Raw genomic sequence first — 25,788 nt, forward strand, 5'->3', positions numbered from 1 at the left:
CTGGTGGATTGCTGACCTCCTGAAGTTCATCTACAAGGTCCAGGTTAAGAATCTGTGGCCTAAAACTTGATTAACTCATAACACCAAACTAACTGTCACATTTAGCAAGCTATTATTAACTTCAAAGTTTGGTCTTCCTGAGCATTGGAAGATCTTTCTCCCTTATTGAGCTCTAGGAGTTTAGGAAACTGCTTTCCCCTTTAATCCAATCAATATTATCTCTTCAACTGAAAGATTAATAAAAATGCATTTTTTTTTTTTTTTTGTTTCTTGCTGGTGACTTAAAGCACCCACCTATGTCTCTCAACTCTAATAAAATTTCAGGTATTATGAAAGATCTGTGACTTCGACTATATTATCATTAATTTTCTTTTCCTTTATATTTTCTTCAATGACCACATATAAGATATAAATGCTTGTAGAGTCATGAGATTGGTAACTATTATTTATTGACTTTTAAAATTTTAGAATGGCTTTCAACATGTATGTTTAAAACAATAAATGACAATAAGTATGTGCCACGCTGGTATCACTGAATCTTTCAGAGATCAATGAAAGTCTTATTCATAAATGCGAAACCCATTAGATCTAATTGATTACTAGGGCTCATCGAGAATAATTATTAGCATTTTAGATGAGCTAGTTTTTGCCAAATGTCACCATTCTAGACTTAAACCTCCCCTTTCTCCATCTAGTTTCTTGCTCTTTATAGTTCCCTTTTTCTCTGAGAGCTAGACATCCATTTTCCCTTTTGGGCCTTGCTTCTCTTGCTGCTCCTACCTTTTCTCATGTTAAACATGTCAACAAATTAGCATTTGTTTAATTGGCTCAATGTGCACAAACTCAAAGAATTTCTTATGTAGATACTCAGATAAAATTCATTTGTAATTACTGCAACGATTATTATTAGGTAAATAGATGTGGATAAAAAGTATAAGTTAGGATCATCACAATGATTCCTTTTACACAAATGGATGTGGGGAGTATTAGAAAACAACTGCTCCCCTAATCTTATCTAACCTCATTAATTTATTATCAAGCCCATAATTCTTCATTATCAGTTTAGACCTACCAGATTAAATTCAATAGCTCCAGGAAATCATATTCACTTTTTATTAAATGATTTTTGAAACAGTTACGTTTTAGTGACTGTTCCTAGATAAAATGGAGTTTGACATACTATATTCCACATTTCTAAAGGGTACAGATGAAACCACCCTTATTAATTTATAAAATTAATCACAGAAGAAGAGAGGGGAGGAAAAAAAATATACCAAGTTTGCAGCACGTTTAGCATTAATCTTTAGGTCAGCTTGCTCTCTGACCTCCTTCCTCAATAGATGTTTGTTGCCTATTTTCCTAGAATCACGTAGACCTTGTTGCAACATCATCATTCCCCTTAACTGCTCTGTAGATAACAACTTGAACATTATGAAATGTTGTTTTCCCTTCGAGATATTTTTTCAGGTCTTGCATACCAGTGAAACTATTGTCAATCAACTGATTTGAAGGACCCCATTGACGCCAATTGGTCTGAAGGACCCCACAAGAGGCTGACTCACCAAAAAATGCAGTTTTCACATCCCGATGATTTCAAGGATCATCAACCTTACCCTGACCAATCAACAACTCCAATTATCCAGCACCTCACCCTCTACAATCCCCTTAAAAACGCCAACCCAGAACTCCTCCAGGAGATGGATTTGAGGGTCTCCTCCCCACCTCCAAACTCTTCTCCTGCTGCATCCCTGATGCATGTGTACTTGGTCTGTTACTATGCAGTGGGCATACGAACCTGTTGGTCTTATAACACAGAGAATAATTTGTAAATTGTTTCATGTTCTGTGAGGCCACATAATTGATTAATTATGTAAAACGGGCAGCACATTAGTGAAACAAGTCATAAATATGGTAACCATATACAAAATATTTTGGAAACTGCTTTGCCTTCTCATTTTAACCTTGATTTAAACATCCTGTAGTACAAAAATGAGTGTAATTCACTCAGTTAGTATAGTTCAGCATTCTATTGGAAGAAAGAATAACTTAAAGGTTAGAGTAACAAAAGCAAATTTTGTTTTGTGCTTATTTTTGATGAGTTATCTTTGAAATTTTAAGTTATGAAAGTAATTTTTAAAGATCCAAAATAGTAATTTTAAATGTGCATTTGTTGACACTTGATTGGATAAAGAATAATAGACAGAAAACTAATAATTAAAGCTATATTTCAGTAGAGATATTGAAAAATATTTTTCTCATATTTAGTCACAATTATCTAGAAATTTCAGGAAAATTTATTTGAGGTACAAATTATTTATCTTCTGTGGAACACAAGGAATATTTATTTCATTTGGTTTTACTGAGAAAAATCATCAGCATGAGCTATCACATTTTCTCCTCATTTTTGACTCAGAGTAAAAATATCAAAAATTCTTACTTTATCAACTTGTCTTAATTCTTCCTCATGCTGATTAAAGATATCTTCCCATCTGTGTTGGCGCCTTCGCCTGCGGGCTTCTAAATCTGAGAGTTCAAGCTCTTCAGGTCTCCGTGATGACTTTGCCCTGAACCTCTTTGGCGATAGTCTTTTTGCCAGTGCTTGCCTCAGAGTAGAAACTTTAGATTTTTTCTCCCGTGCCTGTTCTGGTTGTGAGTAAAACCTATTTGATGACAGATTTTCCATCAGGGTTTGCAGCGGACCAAGTGGCTTTGAGTTATTTGAGTTTGGTGCTCGAAGCAAGTCTTTTGATAGTCCCTCTATCAGTGCTTGAACTGAGCCAATTGCCTGTGGGGGTTCTAGTGTCCAAGCCTGTGCCTGAGGTGATCTTTCAGTTTGACCCTCTACCGGAATGAGCACCTGAGTATCCAAATGTAGTGGCAGCAGCACATGGTGATCCTGTGATAGCAGGGGCAGGAATACCTGGGCATTTACTCGTAATGACTCAGGTTCCTCTGCCTCAGTCTCTGCCTCTGCAGGCTCGGCAGCCTGTTCCCGTACCTCTGGCTGTTCAGGTTCCTGGTTCTGCTCCAGCTCTCGTTCAGGCACCTGGTGGTGCCTCTGCTGTTGTTCAGGGGTCTGGCCCTGCCTTTGTTGTTCGGGTACCTGATCTTGACCCTGAAATTCCTCTGGTACTTGGTCCAGATCTTGTGGTTCTGATGTCTGGGTCTGGGCCTGCAGCTTTTTGGATACCTGGGCCTGTACCTGCAAAAGCCTAGGTGCCCTAACCTGTGCCTGTAGTGGCATGAGCACCCTGGCTGCCCTCCGTAGTCGTGGAGGTGCCTTAATCTGCATTTGTAGAGGTTTAGAGGCCTTAGTCTTCACCTGAGCCTGTAGTGGCATGAACACCCGAGCTGCCCCTTGTAGTCGTTGAGGTGCCTGAGCCTGCCCCTTTAGAGGCCTAGGTGCACTGTCCAGGGCCTGCAGTGGCATGAATACCCTGGCTGCTCCCTGTAGCTGCTGAAGTGCCTGGACCTGTGGCTCTTCTCGATCAGGAAGCCACCTTGGCTGAGAGGGTTCTCCATGCAGGACTCTAAGTGGTCTGCATCTGCTGCTGGTTGGCAGTCTCAGAAGCTCATGAGTGCAAGAGGGTCCTCTAAAATAAACACACAAATTATTGGCATACAATTAGAATTTTTAGTGGAATGGAGCCATTCAGGGGCATTGTTTTTACTTTAAAAGATGGACATTTTCTGCAATGAAGATATCTTCAGTAAACCTTTCCGAAATCATTCCCTTAATGTCTGAAATATTCTGTAGGTAACATTTGTATTACTAATGTATTCAATTATTAATGAAATCTGATATCTACTTGATCATTCACTTGCCAGATATTAAGGAGTCTTTGGGTAGTAATAAAGAATTCTCCTCACATTTTCACTCAATATCTCTTAAAAACAGAGATTTGTTATTTGTTGTATCAGAAAGAATTAAGTCTTTCTGAGTCAAAGGCAACAGTATGGAATCAACTGCCTTATGTGAATTGCTATCATCAAATTATATATGCAATTTGTGGAACGCACCTGAATCTTCTCATGGTGTACTGTTCCTTAATAGCTTCTTCTCTTTCAAAGATCAAAGGTATTCCTTTTTTTATGAAAGAGAAAAACATAATGCATAAACAGTCAGCAGATAAGCATGTTATCCACTTTAGTCACGTTGTTCCCTCTGCTTCTCAGGATGTGGAGTGAATTACAAGGGCAAGAAGGTAGCCCTTCAAACGTACTTGTTTTGTGATGTAGACCATATTCTAGTTTCTAGGCCCACTTTTGCAGCACAATATAGCTATTACATGCAGATTAATTTCTCTGAACAGAGAAAAGAAAATTTAGCAATCTGATTTCTGCAATTCTAAAGAGAAAGAAGAGAGAATGGGACAAAGGGAGAATGAGACAAGAGAAACTCTAAATAATGGTGAGCATAACTTAAAGCTGTGGGCTCTAGATGTAAGGACTTTATGGCTTGAAACAGATATTTGGTCTTTTCAATGAGAAGGCAAATTCTTAATTCTGTGTTTTACACTAAACACATTGAAAACTTTCGGCTTCTTTCCTATCAGCTGTACTACGACTACTGAAATATAGAAGCTTACAAACAAGGGTTTTCTTTTGAATTTCCTGTATTAAAATATTTAGAGCAACTATATTTATATCTTTAGCGTAACTTCCATATACATGGAACTTTTCCTACAGGTAACATTTCGAAAATTTTGCAACTCTGGAAATTAGCAAATTACCAAGTAGATGTGTGGTTTTCCTGAACCCATTTGAAACTGGCTGGCCTCTGTAATGTTGGTTCAATAACTTCATTACCACAGGCAAATAAATTAACTTGTTGCTCCTTGCCTCAAAATATGATACATGTACAGATACAACAAGCCCCACTGCAGTCAATCCCACAGCTGATCTGAGGATGCCTGCTTTTACAAGTTTTCCCTTTTACATTCCACTGTTACTCTCAACTCTGCCTATGGTCCGCAGAATCAAATATGGAATATGTAACATAACATATAAAGTTAGAACTTCCCAGGGGCTTCTTCTGGACTTGGTGAAAATCCATTCAGGCACTTTTGTTTTTATTGTTTTTTTTTTGAGGCAGCATCTTGTTCTGTCACCCAGGTTGGAGTGCAGTGGCACAATCTTGGCTCACTGCAAATCCTGCCATTTTTAATAGAAGTTCACTTTTATTAATAGACAGAAGTTTATGTTTATTTGTATAAATTAGTTCCTTTAATTATATTTTATATTTGGATTTAGTACATAAAACAAGCTTTATATGGTGCACAAATACTACTTCAAAGTTAGCAGTCAATAAATGGTTAATTACAAATCCATTTATCTCTTGTAGAGTCAAAATGTCAGCTGAAAAAAACAGTAAGATATACTTTTTTTACCTTTTATCTTTTATTTATTTTATTTAGTTACTTAAAATTGGCATATCACAAAATTTTATTGGATGCTTTCAAGGTCTTCGTAAATATGAATATTTGTCAGGTGAAACTGGCAAGAATTAGTAACTATACACACACAGACACACACATACACACACACGCATGTAAGAGATAATCAAATAAGAGCACATGGCATATTAATGGAAAAACTAAATATCAAAGGCCTCAGAAGTTTTCCTTTCAATCTAATTCTTAAACAAATATTTTTTCCTGGAAACAATACATGAATAAACTCTGAATATTCATTTCAGTAAAATAAAACTTCACAGATTCTACCTTTTTTCTGTCTTTTTTTAATGATTCCAGTAAGATGCCTCGTTAATGACTCAACAACATGTCGTTCATTTTTTATTTCCTGAACAAATGGGTGATGAAGCATGTTTGCAGAAGTAGGACGAAACAGGAAATTTTTTATTGTACACTTTTCCATGAAATTGTGGAACTTACGGGACCTAAAAAATGAGTCAAAGAGAGAAAAAATGTGTTCTCAGGCCTGCCAGACCTCTTCCCACCACCACCCACATGCCTCTCTGAAAATCATATTTGGAGAGAGTTGCCTTTAGGTATTATTGTCTTTTCAATTGACAAATATCCTGCAGTTTGGCAACACACATTATAAAGTGAGGCCATTTAGACCTCAGAAAAAGAAGCAAGAGTAGTCAATAGCATATTCCATCTAAATTACAGTAGAAATTTCAATGAGTTAACTGTATGTACCTGGTAAAAACTCAAGTGCAGATATGATGATTAAATAGTTAATGTGATATATAAGTCTGCAAGACTAGATTGATCGGCCCACAGCAGTCATACTATGTATTTTTCATTTGACTATACGCAGTTTTAACTACAGAGGAATGAATATAATGATCTAAAAAGAGGGTGCTAAAAGCACCAAGACTAACTAATCTTGTAAAATGACCCATGAAAATAGATGTGGCCATAAAAACTGAATCCATGGAAAGGGTTAAATTGAATTTCAATGCAGAATGTTAGCAATCAAATCACAGTCACCACTTCTACCAGGGAAAGCAATAAAAACTAATAATAAACAAAAGTTTCAGGTACAAGATCAACAAGCTTCAGAGAGAAGTACTCCCAAGTTTAGCTGGCATGTAAGTGCCCTGGGAGAACAAGTATTCTGCTCTAGGTCTGTGTGTGTTTAGTTTAAAGGACTAATCAACAGGGCTGCATATAACTGACTGCCTATAAGCACCACAAGAAACTTCACAAATAGTTGCCAACAGTTCATCCTATTACTGGGGAAACAACTGAACATGCCCATTAATGGCAGTACAGTAATATCATCAGAAAATACTATAGAGGATATTACTTATTTAGAGTTGGCTAGCTACCTCTTAATGAAAACTGGTCATTTAGACCTCCCGTTAAGATATTAGATTTTAGGAAATATTGTCCAACAAGGATGGTGGAGCAGGACTGACCAAATGAATTAAAACTTCTTTGCTAACATAAAAATGTCAAGTCAATGTAATTAGGAGATCAAGACATTCATCTTTACCATCCGCTGGATTTGACTGTGGGAGCAGATTCACGCAAAATAACGAAGAGAGCTTCCAAGGGTTGAAGGTTACACAGAGCTGCAAAGGGAAATAGATAAATTTAGAAAGAATGAGAAGGGTAACTAAAGAACGCACTCCTCATTCCAGAGGCCATTCTCAGTGATCTTTCACATATTATGTTGAGTAAACACTCAGGGACAAATAGATACAAAAGAATGTATTTCAAAAGAAAAAGAAAAACTTGTTTTAACGCAATGTTGCAATATATAAGATTCTCAAGTCTCACTACCACTAAGTAGGATAAACTAAGAGTAAACTAGATAAAATATTTGAAATGTATAGTTGATAATTTACATCTAGAAAAGTTAACTGAAAGTGAAACAAGCACACCTCTATGTTTTTGTATTGCAGGCATTTAGTTATAAAATTGGAATATGCAATTATAGACTGAAAAATTCAACCAAACTACTAGCTTAGTACAATAATATATAAAGAAAAATGATTTAGTAGTCTAGAAAGCTTAGAAGAATCTGTTTTGGAAGCTGAGAGTTCTAGAAAAAAAAATAGGTATAGTGCAACTGTTAAGAATACACCCCCTAGAGTAAGAACATCTGGGTTCAAACCTAGCTCTACCTTTGTGACTTTGGGCAAATTACTTAATCTATCTGCATCTTGGTTTCTTCATCTGAAAAACAGGAAATGTAGCAAGAGGAATCCCTTCAAAGAATTGTCATGAGGATTAATTAGCAACTTACAAGTAAAAATGTCTTTACCTCGTAAACATATACACCTACTATGGATGCACAAACATTTTTAAAATAATTTTAAAAATCCCCCTCAAAAGTATCTGACATGTAGTAGATGCTAAATAAATATCAGCTATTGATATTATAACAAAGATGCTGACTCTATGGCACTTTGAGACTGTGCCAAATTACTGGACTTTCATTCTCTGTTTCATGCACACAGGCATAAAAATAAAAACCTATTCCAATACGTGCTATATAAATTAATTACTTCATTGGTTTGGGAATTTTGGTTTTTCCTATAAGTGTTTAAATATACCTCACTTTGCTTATTTCCTCTTGCGTTTTGATTAAAAAAAGTTGGCAGTGCAAAAAATCCCCAGTGGAGAGCCATACTGTCAATTTCATCTAACATTACAAGTGTGTCATTGTTGTGAGGATAATTTGATATTAATGATTCTTGATAGAGCCATCCTTTCTCTCCCGAAACGCATCCTCAGAAAAACCTAAAGTGACAAACTGGCCTTTCATAGTAGTAGACAGAAACTCCACAGAGTGAGTTTATTAGGGCTATACAAAGGCAGTTAAGGGCCAAGCTTTGTTTTCAATTACATGGGTATAAATTAATAGAAGGTGCATTTTTATAATTGAGACAGAATTAGCTCCAAGCACAAAATATCAGGATCATATTTAACCCTTTTTATTCTTTTACTATGTCCAATCAGTCTCCAGGTTCTCTCCTTTAAACTTATTGTAAGTGAGTTTGTACAATATTAAACAGTTGTCATTTATTAACATCTGAGCAACAGTCAGTCCACTGACAACATCTTCAGGGGTCAAGAGCTAGGACACAGACTAGGTAAGTTTTCTTTAACAGAAAGGAAAAGTTCACAAAGGAAGGGAGCATAGGGTGGGTACAAGAGCTATGTAAACAGTAGCTGTTTATGGTTTCCTACATAGTCTAATTTCAGTAATGTCAGTAACTGCCCCCTCTAACCCATATCTCATAACACTACCTAAATGTTCATCATTAGAGGCTCATTCCTTTGAAACAGCAAGCCTCTCTTAAAAATCACATTATCTCTTGAAGGGTCGGACACATATTAAACTGGGCTTAGTTTGAATTAGGTTAAATAACGTGGTTTATTCTTAACACATGTTGAGATCTGAGGGAATCTTCTGAATATTGAAGGAATAGGCCTCTTGATGGGACAGGGGTAGATTTGAGCCACAATGCACTCAGGTAAAGATAGATATAGGATACGAGAGAGCCACACTACAAGGAATAGAAGTAGGACTATAAAGAAGCAACACTGAGGATATTTAAAATGATCTACAATATCAAGAAGAATGCAAAATAGGGGAAAATATGGTCCAGGTTAAGGCAAGTTGACCAGTGTACAGCTTTACCAAGAAAGGGGGGGGTGTCAGGGTTAACTGTTGATCCTATCCCGCTTCTCCTCCAGGCACAGATGATCTTTTCTATAAAAGATAGAGACTAAAAACTACATCTATTCAAAATTAGGCTTTGATACTCTGATGTTCGGGTGATTATTATAAATGTTCTGGCCTCGGTTTAAAGGTCCCCATATTATTTGAATTTCTACCCAGAACCTAGGGACTGAAGGGGTTCCTGGTTTACAAGTGTCCAGTTCTCTCTTTCTTGAGCCACTACAACAGTGGTCCCCAAACTTTTTGGCACCAGGGACTAGTTTCGTGGAAGACAATTTTTCCATGGACCTAGGGGTAGGGGGTTGGTTTTGGTATAAAACTGTTCTACCTCAGAACAGCAGGCATGAGTTGGATTCTCATAAGAAATGCACCACCTAGATCCCTTGTGTGCTCAATTCACAATAGGGTTCCCACTCCTAGAAGAATCTAATGCTATTGCTGATCTGACAGGAGGCAGAGCTCAGGTGGTAATGCTTGCTCACTTGCTCGCTGCTCACCTACTGCTGTGTGGCCCAGAGGTTGGGGACACATGCCCTATGGCATCCTGTCAGGGAGAAGTTATTCTTTCTTTCTCTTTACTTCTCTGGAAAAGACTCACCAAAGGAAGACCAAAGGAAGATAATTTTGTTACCTGGAACTCAGAGGATATTATCAGATAATTGGTACTTTGGAAGGCCATCCCTTATGATGGCCTTTCCATGGAAAAAATAATTATAATGTGGAGGATTTCTGCAGTTAAACTGATGACAATTATTTCCACACAAAATTAATATTCCAGACAATAAAGGACACCGATAAAAGAGAAATGTTTTAGTAGGGAGGCTATTTAGGGCTGCTCTCGACCAAAGTTGTACTATTCCAATTACTGATCCAGGCAGGCCAGCCCTATTTTCTCTCTTTGTGAGTTCCAAATCTCCTGGCCTTCACTTATCTTTTGTAAGAAGCTTGCCATTTGTGTAATCTGTGCAAAACTCCTTCTCTGCACTCCTGTGAGTTTGCTCACCAATACTTTTTCCCATAACTTAATATTTCGGAATGAAAAAAAAAATTAAAACAAACAAAGGTGACCCAGGAAGTACAAACTGCAAAATATAGAAAGTTGGTTTTCCGAAAAGGCATGGTGAGGAGCATTCAGAAACAATGGAATAAAGATGCTACTCAGTGCAGGCATGTATCCTAACCAAATCCATGCATCATCAATACTAATATGAAATATTAGTTGCTGCTGCTCAATTTAACATAATCTAAGTATGTTTCTAAAACAGAAATAATCAGGAGATGATGAGGAATAGTCCACATCCGCTCAGTATCATTTCAATTTTATGTGTGTGTCATATATAATCTTCTTACATTTTAACATTTTCCATTATTAATTTTTTATTCACCCAACTTAGGTACTTTGATGATTTGGGGGCACTATAATACAGGCAGAAGTAACATGATCTCCACAGGTGTCCTAGCTTTATCCCAGCCCCTCTTTGATATTCCAAGGGATATCAGGAATTTTCAACAATTATGTTACCGTTATTTCTATTTCTTGAAATTCCTCTCATTGGCCTTGAAACAAAATGCTAAGATCATTCAAGCTCATAAAGCTTGATGGGTGGACATTTTGCAGATAGAGCATACAAGAACATGTGAAACTATAGGATCTGCTTTGGAGAGGGGAAAGCAAAGCAACCCTCCCCATACCCCAGAAGACATTACTTTACACTTCTCATCCAACAATACCAGAGATGCACTGTCATTTATACTTTTGGATTTCAGGTACTAAGGACAGCAAATACGCTATGCTCTGGAGTCACACATTAGATGGTTATCAATCACTTACACCCAAGTTTACATTCCGTTTTTACTTTCCTATCAGAAAGCAGTGCCTTGAGAGAACTGGATGCTAACAGGTCATTTAAATAATGGGGAGGTAGAGAAAACAAGATGAAATGGGCACTGAGGCAGCTGAAAGGAGTAAAGAGGGCACCAAAGGTAAGCTGACTTGACGCCAAAGGAAAAAAAAAAAACAGGCTTACTTCCTGGTATTGCTGAAGATTAGCTCAATTTCAATGAAATGCTGGAGAATTTTCTCAACTATCACAGCCTGAGGCAGTAGCAGTGTGTGACTGTAAATGTTCTGGAATCTAAATATTCCACCAGGAAATATAGACTGGAATGCCAACCAGAATCCTTACTCTGGTTGCCTAGGATTGTCAGGACCAAATACTACTGAGACTAAACTGAAACAACACTCAATCTAAAATAAGATATCATAAGAAAGAAAAGCACAAGCTGATTTATACACCCACATCTAGCTATCCTGAAGAAAGCATTTGGTGATCACTGAAAAGGCCACCATTGGTAGTTTGGCACATAGTATGACACCTGTGTGGCCAGTGAAAGCTGAGTGGTACAAGTGACAATCTCATCTTCTTCCACAGAGAGAGATTTGTACAATTTGTACAGTACATTTCCCTAATCTTTAACAAATATCAAACATTTTTACTCACGAGGGGCTCCTTCAGCCATTTCAATGGCAGTAATTCCCACAGACCACACATCACTCTGCAAAGAAAAAGATGACAAAAAAAGTCACTTAAAAATAGGAAATTTGTAGTATTTAGAATGTCAAAACAGTGTTTAGTTGGGGATGTGGATGTCAATGCCAGAGCCCTTTTATGGGTTTCCTATAATGAAGCTTCATTACAGAGTGACATTATAGGAAGGCATAATCTGAGCTTGTGATCAGCCAGTACCTCACTGCACAACAGGTTGATAGGGAATGGGGTTAAGCGCAAGGAAAGTTCATCTTGGATGCATTGCTATTATTGCTTTACCTGAAATACCAAAATAAACTTGTCATAAAGACATTTTATTACATAGACCCACAAGTTGTATCATCTTGGGCAAATGTTTTAACTCCCTGTGCCTTAATTCCACTTTATGTAAAATGCTGATAATAGGCTGGGCGCGGTGGCTCACGCCTGTAATCCCAGCACTTTGGGAGGCCGAGGTGGGCGGATCACAAGGTCAGGAGATCAAGACCACGGTGAAACCCCGTCTCTACTAAAAATACAAAAAATTAGCCGGGCATGGTGACGGGCGCCTGTAGTCCCAGCTACTCAGGAGGCTGAGACAGGAGAATGGCGTGAACCCGGGAGGCGGAGCTTGCAGTGAGCCGAGATTGCGCCACTGCACTCTAGCCTGGGCGACAGAGCCAGACTCCATCTCAAAAAAAAAAAAAAAAAAAAAAATGCTGATAATAATAGCATACACTTACATAGGACTGGTGTGTGTGTGTGTGTGTGTGTGTGTGTGTCTGTGTGTGTGTGTGTGTACTTCAGCAGTTCCTGCAATATACTAAACTAAGGCTAGAATTATAATGAGACTAGAAAATTATCTTCACTACCAACTATTTAGTATTTTTTTTCTTCAGATTGTGGAAAGGGCACAGTGCTAGAGATACACTGGCTGGCTAAATCGCTCCTAAACAGGTTTTCTGAATTCTTTTTTTTTTTTTTTTCCTTGAGACAGAGTCTCACTCTGCCATCCAGGCTGGAGTGCGGTGGCGCAATCTTGGCTCACTGCAACCTCTGCCTCCTGGGTTCAAGCGATTCTCCTGCCTCAGCCTCCCCAGTAGCTGGGATTATAGGTGCCTGCCACCACACCTGGCTAATTTTTTGTATTTTTAGTAGAGACAGGGTTTCGCCATGTTGGTCAGGTTGGTCTCGAACTCCTGACCTCAGGTGATCTGCAGCCTTGGAGGTTAACTGGATTTTTAGAACCCTAGTTTATAGATTTCTTAGCTTCAGTTGTGATAGTCTATGCTTAAGATTTCTTTCAGTTACATGGTGCTAAAAACTAAAAATAAATAATGAATACAGGTGAAAGTCCTTGGAAGACTGCAAAAAATATGCAACTATAAAGCATTATTTTTTTAAAAAGCCACTTGAAGAACATGCTTCCATAGTCTTCATAGCTCCCAACAGCACTGAACATAATAGACTCTCAGTAAATAATTATTTTGCAGATCATGTAGAGGGCACTTAAGGAAAGGGAAAAGAGATGAATCTTAATCAACTTCAAGTATTGAGTCCTAGGTTCCATTCAGGGAGACCACAGTGAATTGTTTGGATGACTTACGTGGAGAGTGAGTGAGGTTTTTCCAGTCTATAGCAAATGGAGAATTTTCTTTCCACATCAACCTTCTGAAATGTGTACATGGATATATGTATATTGTTCAAATTGCAGTTTCAGTGGAAATTTTAATAAATAGCATGAATTGTTACTTAGTTTGTCTATTCCACTGATTTTCTGTGGTTTTGGAGGTGAAATATGCCAAGGATTTTCTCCATTACTCTGAGTAATCAAATTATTTTTTGTCTTTTCTGGAGCTAAGTTACTGTGGAGGTTCATAATTGGCTTTACATTTATTCATTTTTAAGTTTACAATGCCCTTTGTCCCTGGAAGTTAAATTTTTATATGCATATAAATCCACATTATATAATATTTTACCAATAAGTGACAAGCAACATAAACTACACATTCTGCCTCAAATTCAGGTAACTCTCAGTGGTATACTTTGTCCACATTCTTAGAAAATATTATTTTATGAATATAATCAAACCACTTACTGAAATAAAGGCTTGTATTTCCTACTAGCATTTAATGTAAAAGGAGGAGCTGCTTGCTTTTTGTTTTTTGTTTTATCATTAAAAATATATGTTAATCAAAAATCCTTTCCAAATTGTAATTTCCACTGAATTCTCACACTCACTCTGTAATCATAGGAGCGTCTTGGGTCCTCATCACAGTCATCACCTCAGGTGCCATCCAGTATGGTGTCCCAATGAAGCTATTCCTCCTTCCATTAGTTCTGCTCACCTGGGCACTCACTCCAAAATCAACTGCCAAAAATCATTATATGTCAAAATAATCAATCAGGAAGAAAAAGCTTAATAAGTTATTGCTTTAACTTGGAAAGCTGATACAGAAGCCACAATGAATAACAGATTTTCATTCCAGCCTAGCAAACTTTACCATGAAGTCTACTCCAGGAATACTGGAAAATAAGCTTTTGCTGCTATTTATTTTGGAATGAGACTCAGCGGTGCTATTATAAATCTACAGTAGGTTTGGCTGAATGTTTACCATGAATATTAAAAATAGTGTTCTGTCAGGACACTCTGAACCTCTGAATGATAGCATATGTAGTGTTTGGACCTGGAACCAAGCTGAAGGAAGACCAGAACCATAAGTAAGATCAAAGAAATCTAAAACCTATTAGCACTTTATCAGGAAGCCTCACATATGATATGAGAAGGCTCTATCACACTGATAAAGAAAAATGAGTTTTCTGCTAGAATTTAGTTTAAATTCCTACATAGACCTTTTGAATCAGATGCAGGTATTTACTGTGGTATCTATATCTAACTTAGATTATAAAAGTTCAGTCTTCATCTGTGGGATACATTATAAGAAAATATTTGGTATGGTATCCTCAGAAACAGAAAAAAAGGCTAAAGTAGGCTGGGTTAGTTATTCCAGAAAAAATAAAACACGGATAAAAAATGAAGTAGATTTTCTAATTTAGAATGGTTTCCAGGAATCCAGAGGATGGCGAACAAAACTGACTGAAAAGAAGCTTCAGGAATTTAGGGGAAGAGAAGAAAAAGGAAAAAGAAAAACCTAAGCGTTTAAGGCAGTCTTAAAGAATCTAACAAGAACGACAACAACAAAAAAAATGTCCACAATATTTGTGAAGATCACCATTGGGTGTTGTACTATGTTTTTATCTAGATTTTTAAAAGAAACTTGTTTAATAATAGCCCAGCATTCTCACTATCCCTGTGAACTGGCATTAGGGGCCAAGAATTACCTAGGAAGGCCATAAGTTGGTATATGGCATATATCCAGAGGAGAAAATGAAAGGAGAAAAGACTAGAAGACTGATTAATAGAAGAAAAGAAAAAAGAGGAAGAGAAAGAGAAATGAAAGCCGAGACGAGATGAAACCTCAACAACTACATAGTTTAAAGTTTTCTTTCATGACCTTAAAGGCTGGAATATGAAGATTATTGAGCAATTGCAACTGCAATAGAATCATTTTTCCATCTCTTTTCCTTCTATCACTTCCTTTGGCTGTCATTAGGTTTGCTTTCTGCAACTTTCTTCTTATACTACGTTGTTTAAAAACAACTATAATCTTAAAAATTTAAAACAAATTGTACAAGAATTAAGTGTAAAAGATGTATGATTATATTTTATAATGTGTTACTTAAAAATAGTGATAGTCTGAGAAATCTAGAATAAATTGTACAGGGACTACATGTAAAGTAAATCTGATTAAACTCTAATCCAGCAGTAGAAGGTCTCTCCTCCAGAGGAAAGTACATGAACTTTAGTGCATGGACATTGTGACAGATATTTCAGTGGCTTTTCATTTACGTACAATTTCTCTTTTGTGTTGTAAATGTTTGCGTTGACCAGCAACTTGACACAAGTATATGAGAGTGTTGCTCTATATGTGAACACAGTGTTTAGCCTTGTGATGAACTATCTATTCTGCATATTTAAATGTGAAATATGTATGCCCTTCATGTATTTTTTACATTTTTATTATTTATTCATTTCTTGTTTAGAGACAAAGTATCCCTCTGCCGCCCAGGCTAGAGTGCAGTGGCACAATCATAGTTTACTGCAACCTCAACATCCTAGGCTCAAGTGATCCTCCTGCCTCAGTCTCTTGAGTAGCTGGGACCACAGGTGTGCACCACCATGCCCAGCTAATTAAACCTTTTTTTTTTTTTGGTAGAGATAAGGTCTTGCTATGTTGCCCAGACTGGTCTTGAACTCATAGTCTCAAGTGATCCTCATGCCTCGATCTCCTAAAATGATGGGATTATAAGTGTGAGCTACTGCACCTGGCCTCTCCTTGTGTATTTTAAAATTGTGTTTCTAGCTTTATAGCTTTTAGACAGACACAAAATAAATAATACATTGTCTTGAAACTACTTTCACTTATTCCAAGAGTAAACGATTACTACCTCATGCTTCTTCCAATGTTCCTAATGAATGAACAAAATCTCTACTATTGTTCTATCTGTTCAGCAAGAAAATGGGAAACATCTTAAGGTCATGTTCAGACACATGTTTACAAACTGTTGAAAAATAATGCAAGTGACTTATTTTCTATATCAATGGGGTTATCTGCCGCTACAATGTACTGACATAATTTTTATGGCATTATTCTAATAACTATTGACATTTATTTTCCACAATAAAGGGTACAATATATTGTTCCTTATGTGCTTAAGGACAAGAAAATGAGAAAATACGTGTGGTTATTTTCAAATAAATTCTATAACTCTGAACTCTGGCATAGAAAGCTAGGTACTTCCAGTCTTTTGATTTATAATTCTGAACTTGACTTGCATATTATTGGAGCATCAATTCTGATCAATATCATTTCTTTACATATCTGAAAAAAATCCAAATAAGCAATTCATCCTTACATAATTTAAAAGTTCTTTGATATTCTTGAGAAAATACAAGTCTGTCATGTAAAACAATTTTTTTTTAAATCCTTGCCCATGGCATCGAAATTTGTACATGATAAATACTCAATTCAATTGTTGAAATAAACATAATAGCTCTTTCTAATAGAGGGTAAAGCGATGACCAAAAAGTAAATCCCCATTATAATTCAAAAGTTGTTTTATCCACATGACTTCAAAGAATCAGGTAGGTGCATCCTCTTTCTTTTGCCCCGCCTCCTCTCCCAAACAAATTTTCAAATTTTGACTGGTTTTGCAGGCAGGGAAAATCTAGCTCAAATAAGTAGAGGATATTGACAGGGACATGACAGAAAACATAGTTATCTTAAAGGAGCTTTCTCCATTAAGATGCTTTGGACTTAAAATACTATAAGAATAAACTTACCCAGTTTTACTTCAGCATTATGAGTCAGCAGCACATTCTGACCTTTGATGTCCCGGTGAATTACTCGGTGTGCGTGAAGGTGAGCTAAGCCCTGTATATATTTTTTAAAAAGCCACATCAGTATATATTTCTTTCTTTCTTTCTTTCTGGTACAGTTCTTAGTATTTTTGGAAAAACTTTTGATAAGAGAAACAGCTTAATTTTGATGTTTCAGACACAATTCTTTCTTTAGGCTGGAATCACTACAACCCGTTCCCAGAAATATGACTTTTGGCTATAAGGAAAGAAAATAAATCAGGACACCCATGAGAAAAAAGAGTACCCAAAGTAATGTTTGTATACATTGGGCAGCTTCACCTTCCTTTCTAGCCTCCGTATTTCCAACTAACCATAAGAGTAAAGACCTGGACATCTTGAATATCATAGCTCAGCTATTGTTTTGCTCTATTTCTTATCCAACCATTTGTTTAGTCCAAAATATTTTCTAGTCAGCCTTGTAGACTGAGAATTTAGGGGAATGTGGAAATTCATTTTACAGCATTTGTAATCTGTGTTGGCTTCACACTTTGGCTCTAGCCCATTCACCACTAAAATTTACCCGTGACCTGGCTAACCCATCACGTGGTATGCAATGTTAAGCTGTAGTGAGATTGCCTCAGACACTAACTGGAGATTCATAATAAAGTAACACTAAAACTGCTAACATTTATTGAGCCCTTATTCTTTGCCAAGGATTGTACTAAGTGCTTTACATGGACTAAATTACTAATTATTCTCAGAAACCCTTTGAGAAAGGTGTTAACATCATCCTTATAATATAGATTAGGAAAGCGAACCTTGGAAAAATTAAGTAACTGATTCCAAGTGATAAAATTTATCCATAGTAAACTAAATGTAAACTCAGTCCAGAGTTTGAACTCTCAACCATTTACACTATCATCACAAGTGAATCCAACCAAAATGACAGGTAGGACATTCTAACATTGTATTAGTAGTACTGTTCAATTCTGTTAATATCCTTCTTGGATGACCCTAAGAACTTAAGCCACAAAAGATGGGATTTGGTAGATCAAGAAGATTGCTGCTCTCATCCAATTGGCTGTGGAAAATAAATAAATTTAAAATGGGGGCAGTAATCAAAGAAAATGTTTGTCTGCCAAAAGGCTACAGATGGTTTGAGGCCATTCCATAAAATACTGACTTCTTCTGACTCACCTTCATCTTAATCTATGATGCTTGTGCTATGTTTTTTTTTAAAGAACTGTAAAATAATAACAACATAATAAATAATCCAAGTGGTCGTTTCCATGATCCACTGAACACAGCAGTCTTAATCTGACAGAGGTATTAAAGGCCATGATTTCAAAGAAGCTTGTTACCTAGCTTATTTAAAGGAGTCAGCCGCAAATCGGCTTTCTCAAAAGCTTTTTGGCCTTTTCAGATATCCTGATGCACAGGTTATGTTTAGAATACCTAAACTATCTGATGTGAGCAGGTATAAGGTGCATTGTATATTTACTTCCAGGTTCTTAAAAGATCAGAAGAGAATAACTTATGAAGACTCACCTGAAGGATTTCTCGGCAGATATAAGCAATCCAATCTTCTTTTAAACTCTGATTTCTGGTCATTCTCACTACATCAGTGACCGAACCTGCTGCACATAACTCCATCACCATCTGCAGGAAAGCCAGCAAAGTATAAAAAATCAGTGTTCAATTTTCTGAAAATATCTGGAGAGTTTTAGTCCATATGGTTTGTATCTATATGTAACGTTTAGAGATTAAGGCACTGCAAGTACTGCCTCAATTGTCTGGTGGAAGACTCCAAAGGCTAACGAAGTTAGAGTTGGATTAAAATAAAAAATTTGTGGAGGGAGAGAAGCCAGGTATTTCACCAGAGATATTTAACTGGGAGTTGGGGTTTGAGCTATGTCTTGAAGGATAGGTGGTGTTTGGATATGCTCAAAAGGAAGAACATTCAGTTTATAGAAAACTAAATAAACACATGCTTTTAGAAAGAAGTTTATGTAAGGAACAAACCTACGTGATGAGTGGAATGGGAAAGAAAGGATGGTCAAGGAAACAGTTTAATTGGGGGTGATGAAGCAAAATATGGAGGGTCTCAAAAGAGTTTACATTTCAACATTAAGACTAGGTTTGGTTTTTGTTGTTTTGTTTTTATTTTCAAATTCCAAACTATTTTCCCCAAGATACTGGCAAGCTACAACTCCAAGGGAGAATTTGTCGATTGCATTCCTGTGGGATAATTTCATCCCAATGGGATTACTACTAAGGAAATTCTATTTTAAAACTAATATCTTTGATAATATTTCATTCAGATTTTATTGTATTAATAAACTCAGTTTCTCAGAAAGTTTATTTTTGACACAAATAAATTGAGGACCCAACTAGTAAATTTTCTTCCAGGTAATATGAGTTAACTAGAGGAAAGAGTGATGTACAAAAGCATGTAACTATTATAATTATCCTAGCAATATTTTCTTTGAGTACAGGTTTACGTATTACTGCCCACGTCAAAAACACTTTATCAAAAGAGCAAAATATGTCTTTTTTTAAAACTTTATGCAAATTAATTATCACCATAGATGAATGGAAGCAAAAGGATAAACTCAAAATCATGACTATCCAAAAAATCTACCTTACTTCCTGTGGAATATTAAGATCTTCTTTTCAGAAAACTACTCCTCTAATTTACAGTTATTCACCATTGATATTACTGCATGTCTTTCACCTAAGCACACTTTCACCAAAAAGAAGAGGCAGCCAAACAAAATGAAAACAGATAAGCCACAAAAAGTTGATTTTCACGTGGAGAATTAAGCATTGACTATATTGAATGGGCACAACATGTACACTGTGATAACTCCTCATTTTGAAACATGACAAACCAGAATTAAAGCCATTCAACTAACATAAACCCTGGAAGATCTTGCTTATGTGAGTCAGAAGAGTTCAACTATAGAAGGAATGTAAGACATTCTCAGTAATTCTCCTAACTTTGTAAGCATGGGGCCTGGTACATACCCTTCTTCATTAATGGTCATTATTAAGCTACTACTTACTTCCTATTTGTTTTTCTGATTCATATAGGCAAAAATTTGTGAAGTGTCCCATGAAAATTCTTATCTTCACAAATAATTTATACATTAAATGTGTATTCATCCTTCAGATCTCAGTTCAAGCTTTTATTCCTCAAGGAAGATTTTCTCATTTCCCAGCTTAATTAAAGTTTGCTGTTCACCCACAGACAGCCATGATATTTCTCTTCTGACCAATTATACATTATGCGTGTGATTATTTGATTGACGCTGGTCTTTGCAAATACATTGTAAGCACCAATGGGTCAGGAGCATGTCTATTCAGCTTACCGTTTTATTCTTAGCATCTAGCACAACATCTGACAGATAGTTTTCAACTGATATATGTTGAATGCCTGAAGGAATTGAGTACTAATACATATCCAATAAGGAGACTGCAAAATTTCTCACATTCTGCTATACTATCAAGAGGAAAAAAACTTGTAAGTGAAAATATACAAAAAAGACAAATGGTGGATGCCAAAAAAATTCCTCAGTAACTAAACTATACAGCCATATTTACTAAAATCTCGACTGGAATTATCAGAGAATAGAGGATGCACGTTAACTGGACATTTGAGAGAAAACAGAGTTAAGCTGAAGGTCTATAAATTTGGTGGTTCTCAAAGTGTGACCATCAGTCCAGCAGTAGCAACACCATCACATATGAACTTATTAGGAAGGACAATTTATTGGACCCACACCCCCAAATCTACTGAACCAGAAATTCTGTGAGTGATGCCCAGCAATCTGTGTTTTATCAGGCTCTCTGGGAGATTCTGATGCCTGCCAAATTTAGAGAACCACTGTTCCCCCCTTTGTTGAAAACCTTTCTATAATGTCCACTGTCCTATTCTCTGAAGTCCATTATTTAGAATGTAATAGAATATTTTATTGTCACTTGAAGATACTGAAAAGTTTTAGTCATTATTTTGAAAAAATACTACTAACTTGGACATGGAATGGAAATGTAGCAAGTGTCGAGATTCAAGTGTATACTAACCCCACCTTATATTCTAAATATTCCATTTTTAATAAAGACATCCTTGACCAAAACTGATTTTCTTGTGATTTAACTATTTTTACCATAGTGGAGGGCAGCAAAATTTCTGGTAACTGTGGCTTAGGTAGCATAGGTTACATTTAGCCTCTACAATTTATATCTTACTGATCTAGAATTTGTGTTACTCCAGGCATAATGACTAAGAAAAGGATAGGTCAACTTACCATTTGGAAAATAGTTTCTTAAGAGTTATGTTTATCCGTAAGTGCATATGTTTTGCAAAAACTTAAAATGCACCCATATGCTCACGTCAAGTGCTAATTAGAATTTATCCTTATCCAGTCATTATTTATTAGTTCATTGGGTAATTTCTGTAATAGCAACCATAGTAATTACATAAAATATTTGAAAATGTTTATGTTGAATATTTCCGGTATTCATTTGAGTACTCCCCCATTCCACCAGTAATCCCCTTGTCAGACACTTAAGTTATTTTCCCATATTTTATCACTCCCATCTCCAGGAATCAGAGTATCTTTTGCCACATGATATGGTTTGGCTGTTTCTCACCCGAATCTCATCTTGAATTGTAGCTCCCATAATTCCCACATGTCATGGGAGGGACCTGGTGGGAGGTAATTGAATCAAGGGGGCAGGTTTTTCCCATGCTGCTCTAGTGATAGTGAATAAGTCTCACAAGATCTGAGATGAATGGTTTTATAAAGGGGAATGCCCTTGCACAGGCTGTCTTGCCTGCCACCGTGCAAGACATGACTTTGCTCCTCCTTTGCTTTCCACCATGATTGTGAGCCCTCCCTAACCATGTGGAACTGTGTCAATTAAACCTCTTTCCTTTATAAATTACCCAGGCTCTTTATAAATTTCCTTTATAAATTCCCCAGGCTCTTTATGAGCAGCCTGAGAACAGACTAATACAGTAAATTGGCGTCAGTAGAGTGGGGCACTGCTGTAAAGATACCTGAAAATGTGGACGCAACTTTGGAACTGGGTAACAGGCAAAGGTTGAAATAGTTTGGAAGACTCAGGAAGATGTGGGAAAGTTTGGAACTTCCTAGAAACTTGTTGAATGACTTTGACCAAAGTGTTGATAATGATATGGACAATATGGTCCAGGCTGAGATGGTCTCAGATGGAGATGAGAAATTTGTTGGGAATTGGAGCAAAGGTGACCTTTGTTATGTTTAAGCAAAGAGATTGGCAGCATTTTGCCCCTTCCCTAGAGATATGTGGAATTGTGAACTTGACAGAGATAATTTAGGGTATCTTTTGGAAGAAATCTCTAAGTGGCAAAGGGTTCAAGAGGAAGTAGAGCATAAAAATTTGGAAAATTTGCAGCCTGATTATGCAATAGAAAAGAAAAACCCATTTTCTGAGGAGAAATTCAAGCCAAATGCAGAAATTTGCAAAAATAACAAGGAACCAAATGTTAATCACCAAGACAATGGGGAAATGTTTCCAGAGTACATCAGAGATCTTCACAGCAGCCCCTGCCATCACAGACCCAGAGGCCTAGGAGGAAAAATAAATGGTTTCATGGGCCAGGCCCAGGGTCCTCTTGTTGTGTGCAGCCTAGGGACTTGGTGTCCTGTGTCCCAGCCACTCCAGCTATGGCTAAAAGGGGCCAATGTACAGCTCAGGCTGTTGTTTCAGAGGGTGCAAGCCCAAAACCTTGGCAGTTTCCACATGATGTTGAGCCTGCGGATGCACAGAAATCAAGACTTGAGGTTTGGGAGCCTCTGCCTAGATTTCAGAAGATGTATGGAAACTGTTGAATGTCCAGGCGGAAGTTTGTTGCAGTGGCCGTGTCCTCGTGGAGAACCTCTGCTAGGGCAGTGCAGAAGGGAAATGTGGGGTTGAAGACCCCACACAGAGTCACCACTGGGGCACTGCCTGGTGGAGCTGTGAGAAGAGGGCCACTGTCCTCCAGAACCCTAAGTGGTAGATCCACCAACAGCTTGCACCATGTGCCTGGAAAAGCCACAGACACTCAATGTCAACCTGTGAAAGCAGCCAGGAGGGAGGATGTACCCTGCAAAACCACAGAGGTGAGCTGCCCAAGACCATGGGAATCCACCTCTTGCATCTGTGTGACCTGGAGGTGAGATATGGAGTCAAAGGAGATCATTTTGGAGCTTTAAGATTTGACTGCTCTGCTGGATTTCGGATGTGCATTGGGTTTGTAGCCCCTGCGTTTTGGCCAATTTCTCCCATTTGGAGCAGGCATATTTACCCAATGCCTATACCCCCATTGTGTCTACGGTAACTAACTTGATTTTGATTTTACATGCTCGTAGATGGAAGGGACTTGCCTTGTCTCAGATGAGAATTTGGACTGTAGACTTTTGAGTTAATGCTGAAATGAATTAAGACTTTGGGGAACTGTTGGGAAGGCATGATTGGTTCTGAAAAGTGAGGAGATGAGATTTGGGAGGCCAGTGACGAAATGATATGGTTCGGATCTGTGTCCACACCCAAATACCTTGAATTGTAGCTCCCATAATTCCCATATGTCGTAGGAGGTAACTGAATCATGGGGGCATGCTGTTCTCATGACAGTGAATAAGTTCATGAGATCTGATGGTTTTATAATGGGGAATTTCGCTGAACAAGGTCTCTTGCCTGCCACCATGCAAGATGTGACTTTGCTCCTCCTTTGCCTTCCCCCATGATTGTGAGGTCTCCTCAGCCATGTGGATGAGTCAACGAAATCTCTTTCCTTTATAAATTACCCAGTCTTGGGTATGTCTAATGGCAGAAACCATGATTACTTTTGCACCAATCTAATAGCATTGTGAGAACAGATTAATACACCATACTACTTTAACAGTTGTGTGCTAAGTTTTCCTGTAGATGCACAAAAGTGACAACTCATGAAAACATACATCCTTGGGTAAAACTTATTCTTATAGAATAAGAACAGCGTAATTAAAAACATACCCAAAGTTGGTGCCTCTGACCAGGGACTCAGCTTGAAAAATGCACCATAGAAGGACACAATGTTTTTGTGGAAAGAGTACTTCCTCAGAAGGTTGAGTTCAGTCCTGAGATCCTCTTCCTCATCCTATGGAATAAGAACAGACAGCAAAGCTCCTAAGCTGTGCAATCAATGACTGTGAGTCCCCAAAGTACAGTAGATCAATCAAGGAGGGAGAATCCTATGGCAACCAATTATATCCAACAGCAATTTATAATAAAATCTCAACTAAAATTGTCAGTGAATGAAGATTTCTGGTTAACTTGGAATCTGGTGGAATAAAAAGGGGAAACTGAAGATCTTTTAGTTCAGTGGTTCTCAAGATGTGGTCCCAGGACCAGCAGCACCAACCACTGTATAACATTTTCACTGAATGGAGTCATTATATTTTTGTTACTTTTGCAACAGTTTTATTGAGCTATAATTCACATACTATAAAATTCACCCATTTGAAATGCAAAATGCAATCGTTTTTAGTATATTTATAGAGGTGTGCAATCATCACCACAATCAATTTTAGAACATTTTTATCACTCCAAAAGGAAATCCCATATCCTTCAGTTATCCCCCAGTTCTGCCACACACACACACACACACACACACCCCAACTCTAAGCAATCACTAATTTACTTTAAGTCTCAATAGATTTATCAATTCTGGACATTTTATGTAAATGAAGTCATATAACATGGTCTTTTGTGACTAGCTCTTTTCAAAATTCATCCATATTGCGGCATGTAACAATATTTCATTGCTTTTGGTTTACCATTCATCAATTGAGGGATGTTTGGGCTATTTCTACCATTTAGCTATTATGAATAATTCTTCTATGAACAGTAATGTCAAGTAACTCTATATTTAATGTTTTGATGAAATGACAGATTGTCTCCCACACTGGCTTTACCATTTTGCATTACCAAGAGCAATGTATGGAGGGGTTCCACTTTCTCTATACTATCACCAACACTTGCTATTTTCTGTTTTATTATTATAACCATTCTAGTGGGTATGAAGTGGTGTCTCATTGTGGTTTTAATTTGCAATTCACTGATGACTAATGATGTTGAGCATCTTTTCCTGCACCTATTGCCCATTGTATATGTTCTTCGAGAAATGTCTAACACAAAATTCTTTGTCCTTTTAAAAACTGGTTGTCATTTTATTAGTGAATTGTAAGAGCTCTTCATATATTCTAGATACAAGTGCCTTATCAGATAAACAACTTGCGAATATTTTCTCTCATACTGTGGATTGTTTTCTCACTGTCTTGATAGTGACCTTCGAAGCACAAAAGTTTTTATTTTAATGAAGCACGATTTATAAATTTGTTGTTTTTTTGCTTGTACTTTTGGTGTAACATATAAGCATCCACTGTCAAATCATAGGTCACAAAGCTTTATTATTGTTTTCTTCTAAGCATTTTATAGTTTTAGCTCTTATACTTAGGTGTCTGATCCATTTTGAGTTAATTTTTATATAAAGTAAAAGCCCAACCTCATTATTTTGCATGTGGATGGACAGTACCATACTATCTTGATTATTTGGTAATCCTTTACATTTTGAAGGTATTAGTTTGTTCTGTGCTGACCTTTTAA

The 25,788-nt window shown here is 37.1% G+C and overlaps 1 protein-coding gene across 1 annotated transcript in view; it reads right to left on the reverse strand.

Moving 5' to 3' along the window:
* The window catches only part of NRK (Nik related kinase), a 140,271-nt gene that overhangs the window by 44,842 nt on the left and 69,641 nt on the right, over positions 1-25,788 (reverse strand). The window contains 11 exon segments of the mRNA XM_033201516.1: positions 2,438-3,593; positions 4,021-4,084; positions 5,724-5,899; positions 6,967-7,045; positions 11,667-11,721; positions 13,935-13,975; positions 13,978-14,064; positions 17,098-17,188; positions 18,664-18,774; positions 24,157-24,181; positions 24,183-24,280. Coding sequence (XP_033057407.1) covers positions 2,438-3,593; positions 4,021-4,084; positions 5,724-5,899; positions 6,967-7,045; positions 11,667-11,721; positions 13,935-13,975; positions 13,978-14,064; positions 17,098-17,188; positions 18,664-18,774; positions 24,157-24,181; positions 24,183-24,280 — 1,983 coding nt within the window.

This window comes from Trachypithecus francoisi, unplaced genomic scaffold, assembly GCF_009764315.1.
Source record: "Trachypithecus francoisi isolate TF-2019V2 unplaced genomic scaffold, Tfra_2.0 Lachesis_group6, whole genome shotgun sequence".
Lineage (NCBI taxonomy): Eukaryota > Metazoa > Chordata > Mammalia > Primates > Cercopithecidae > Trachypithecus > Trachypithecus francoisi.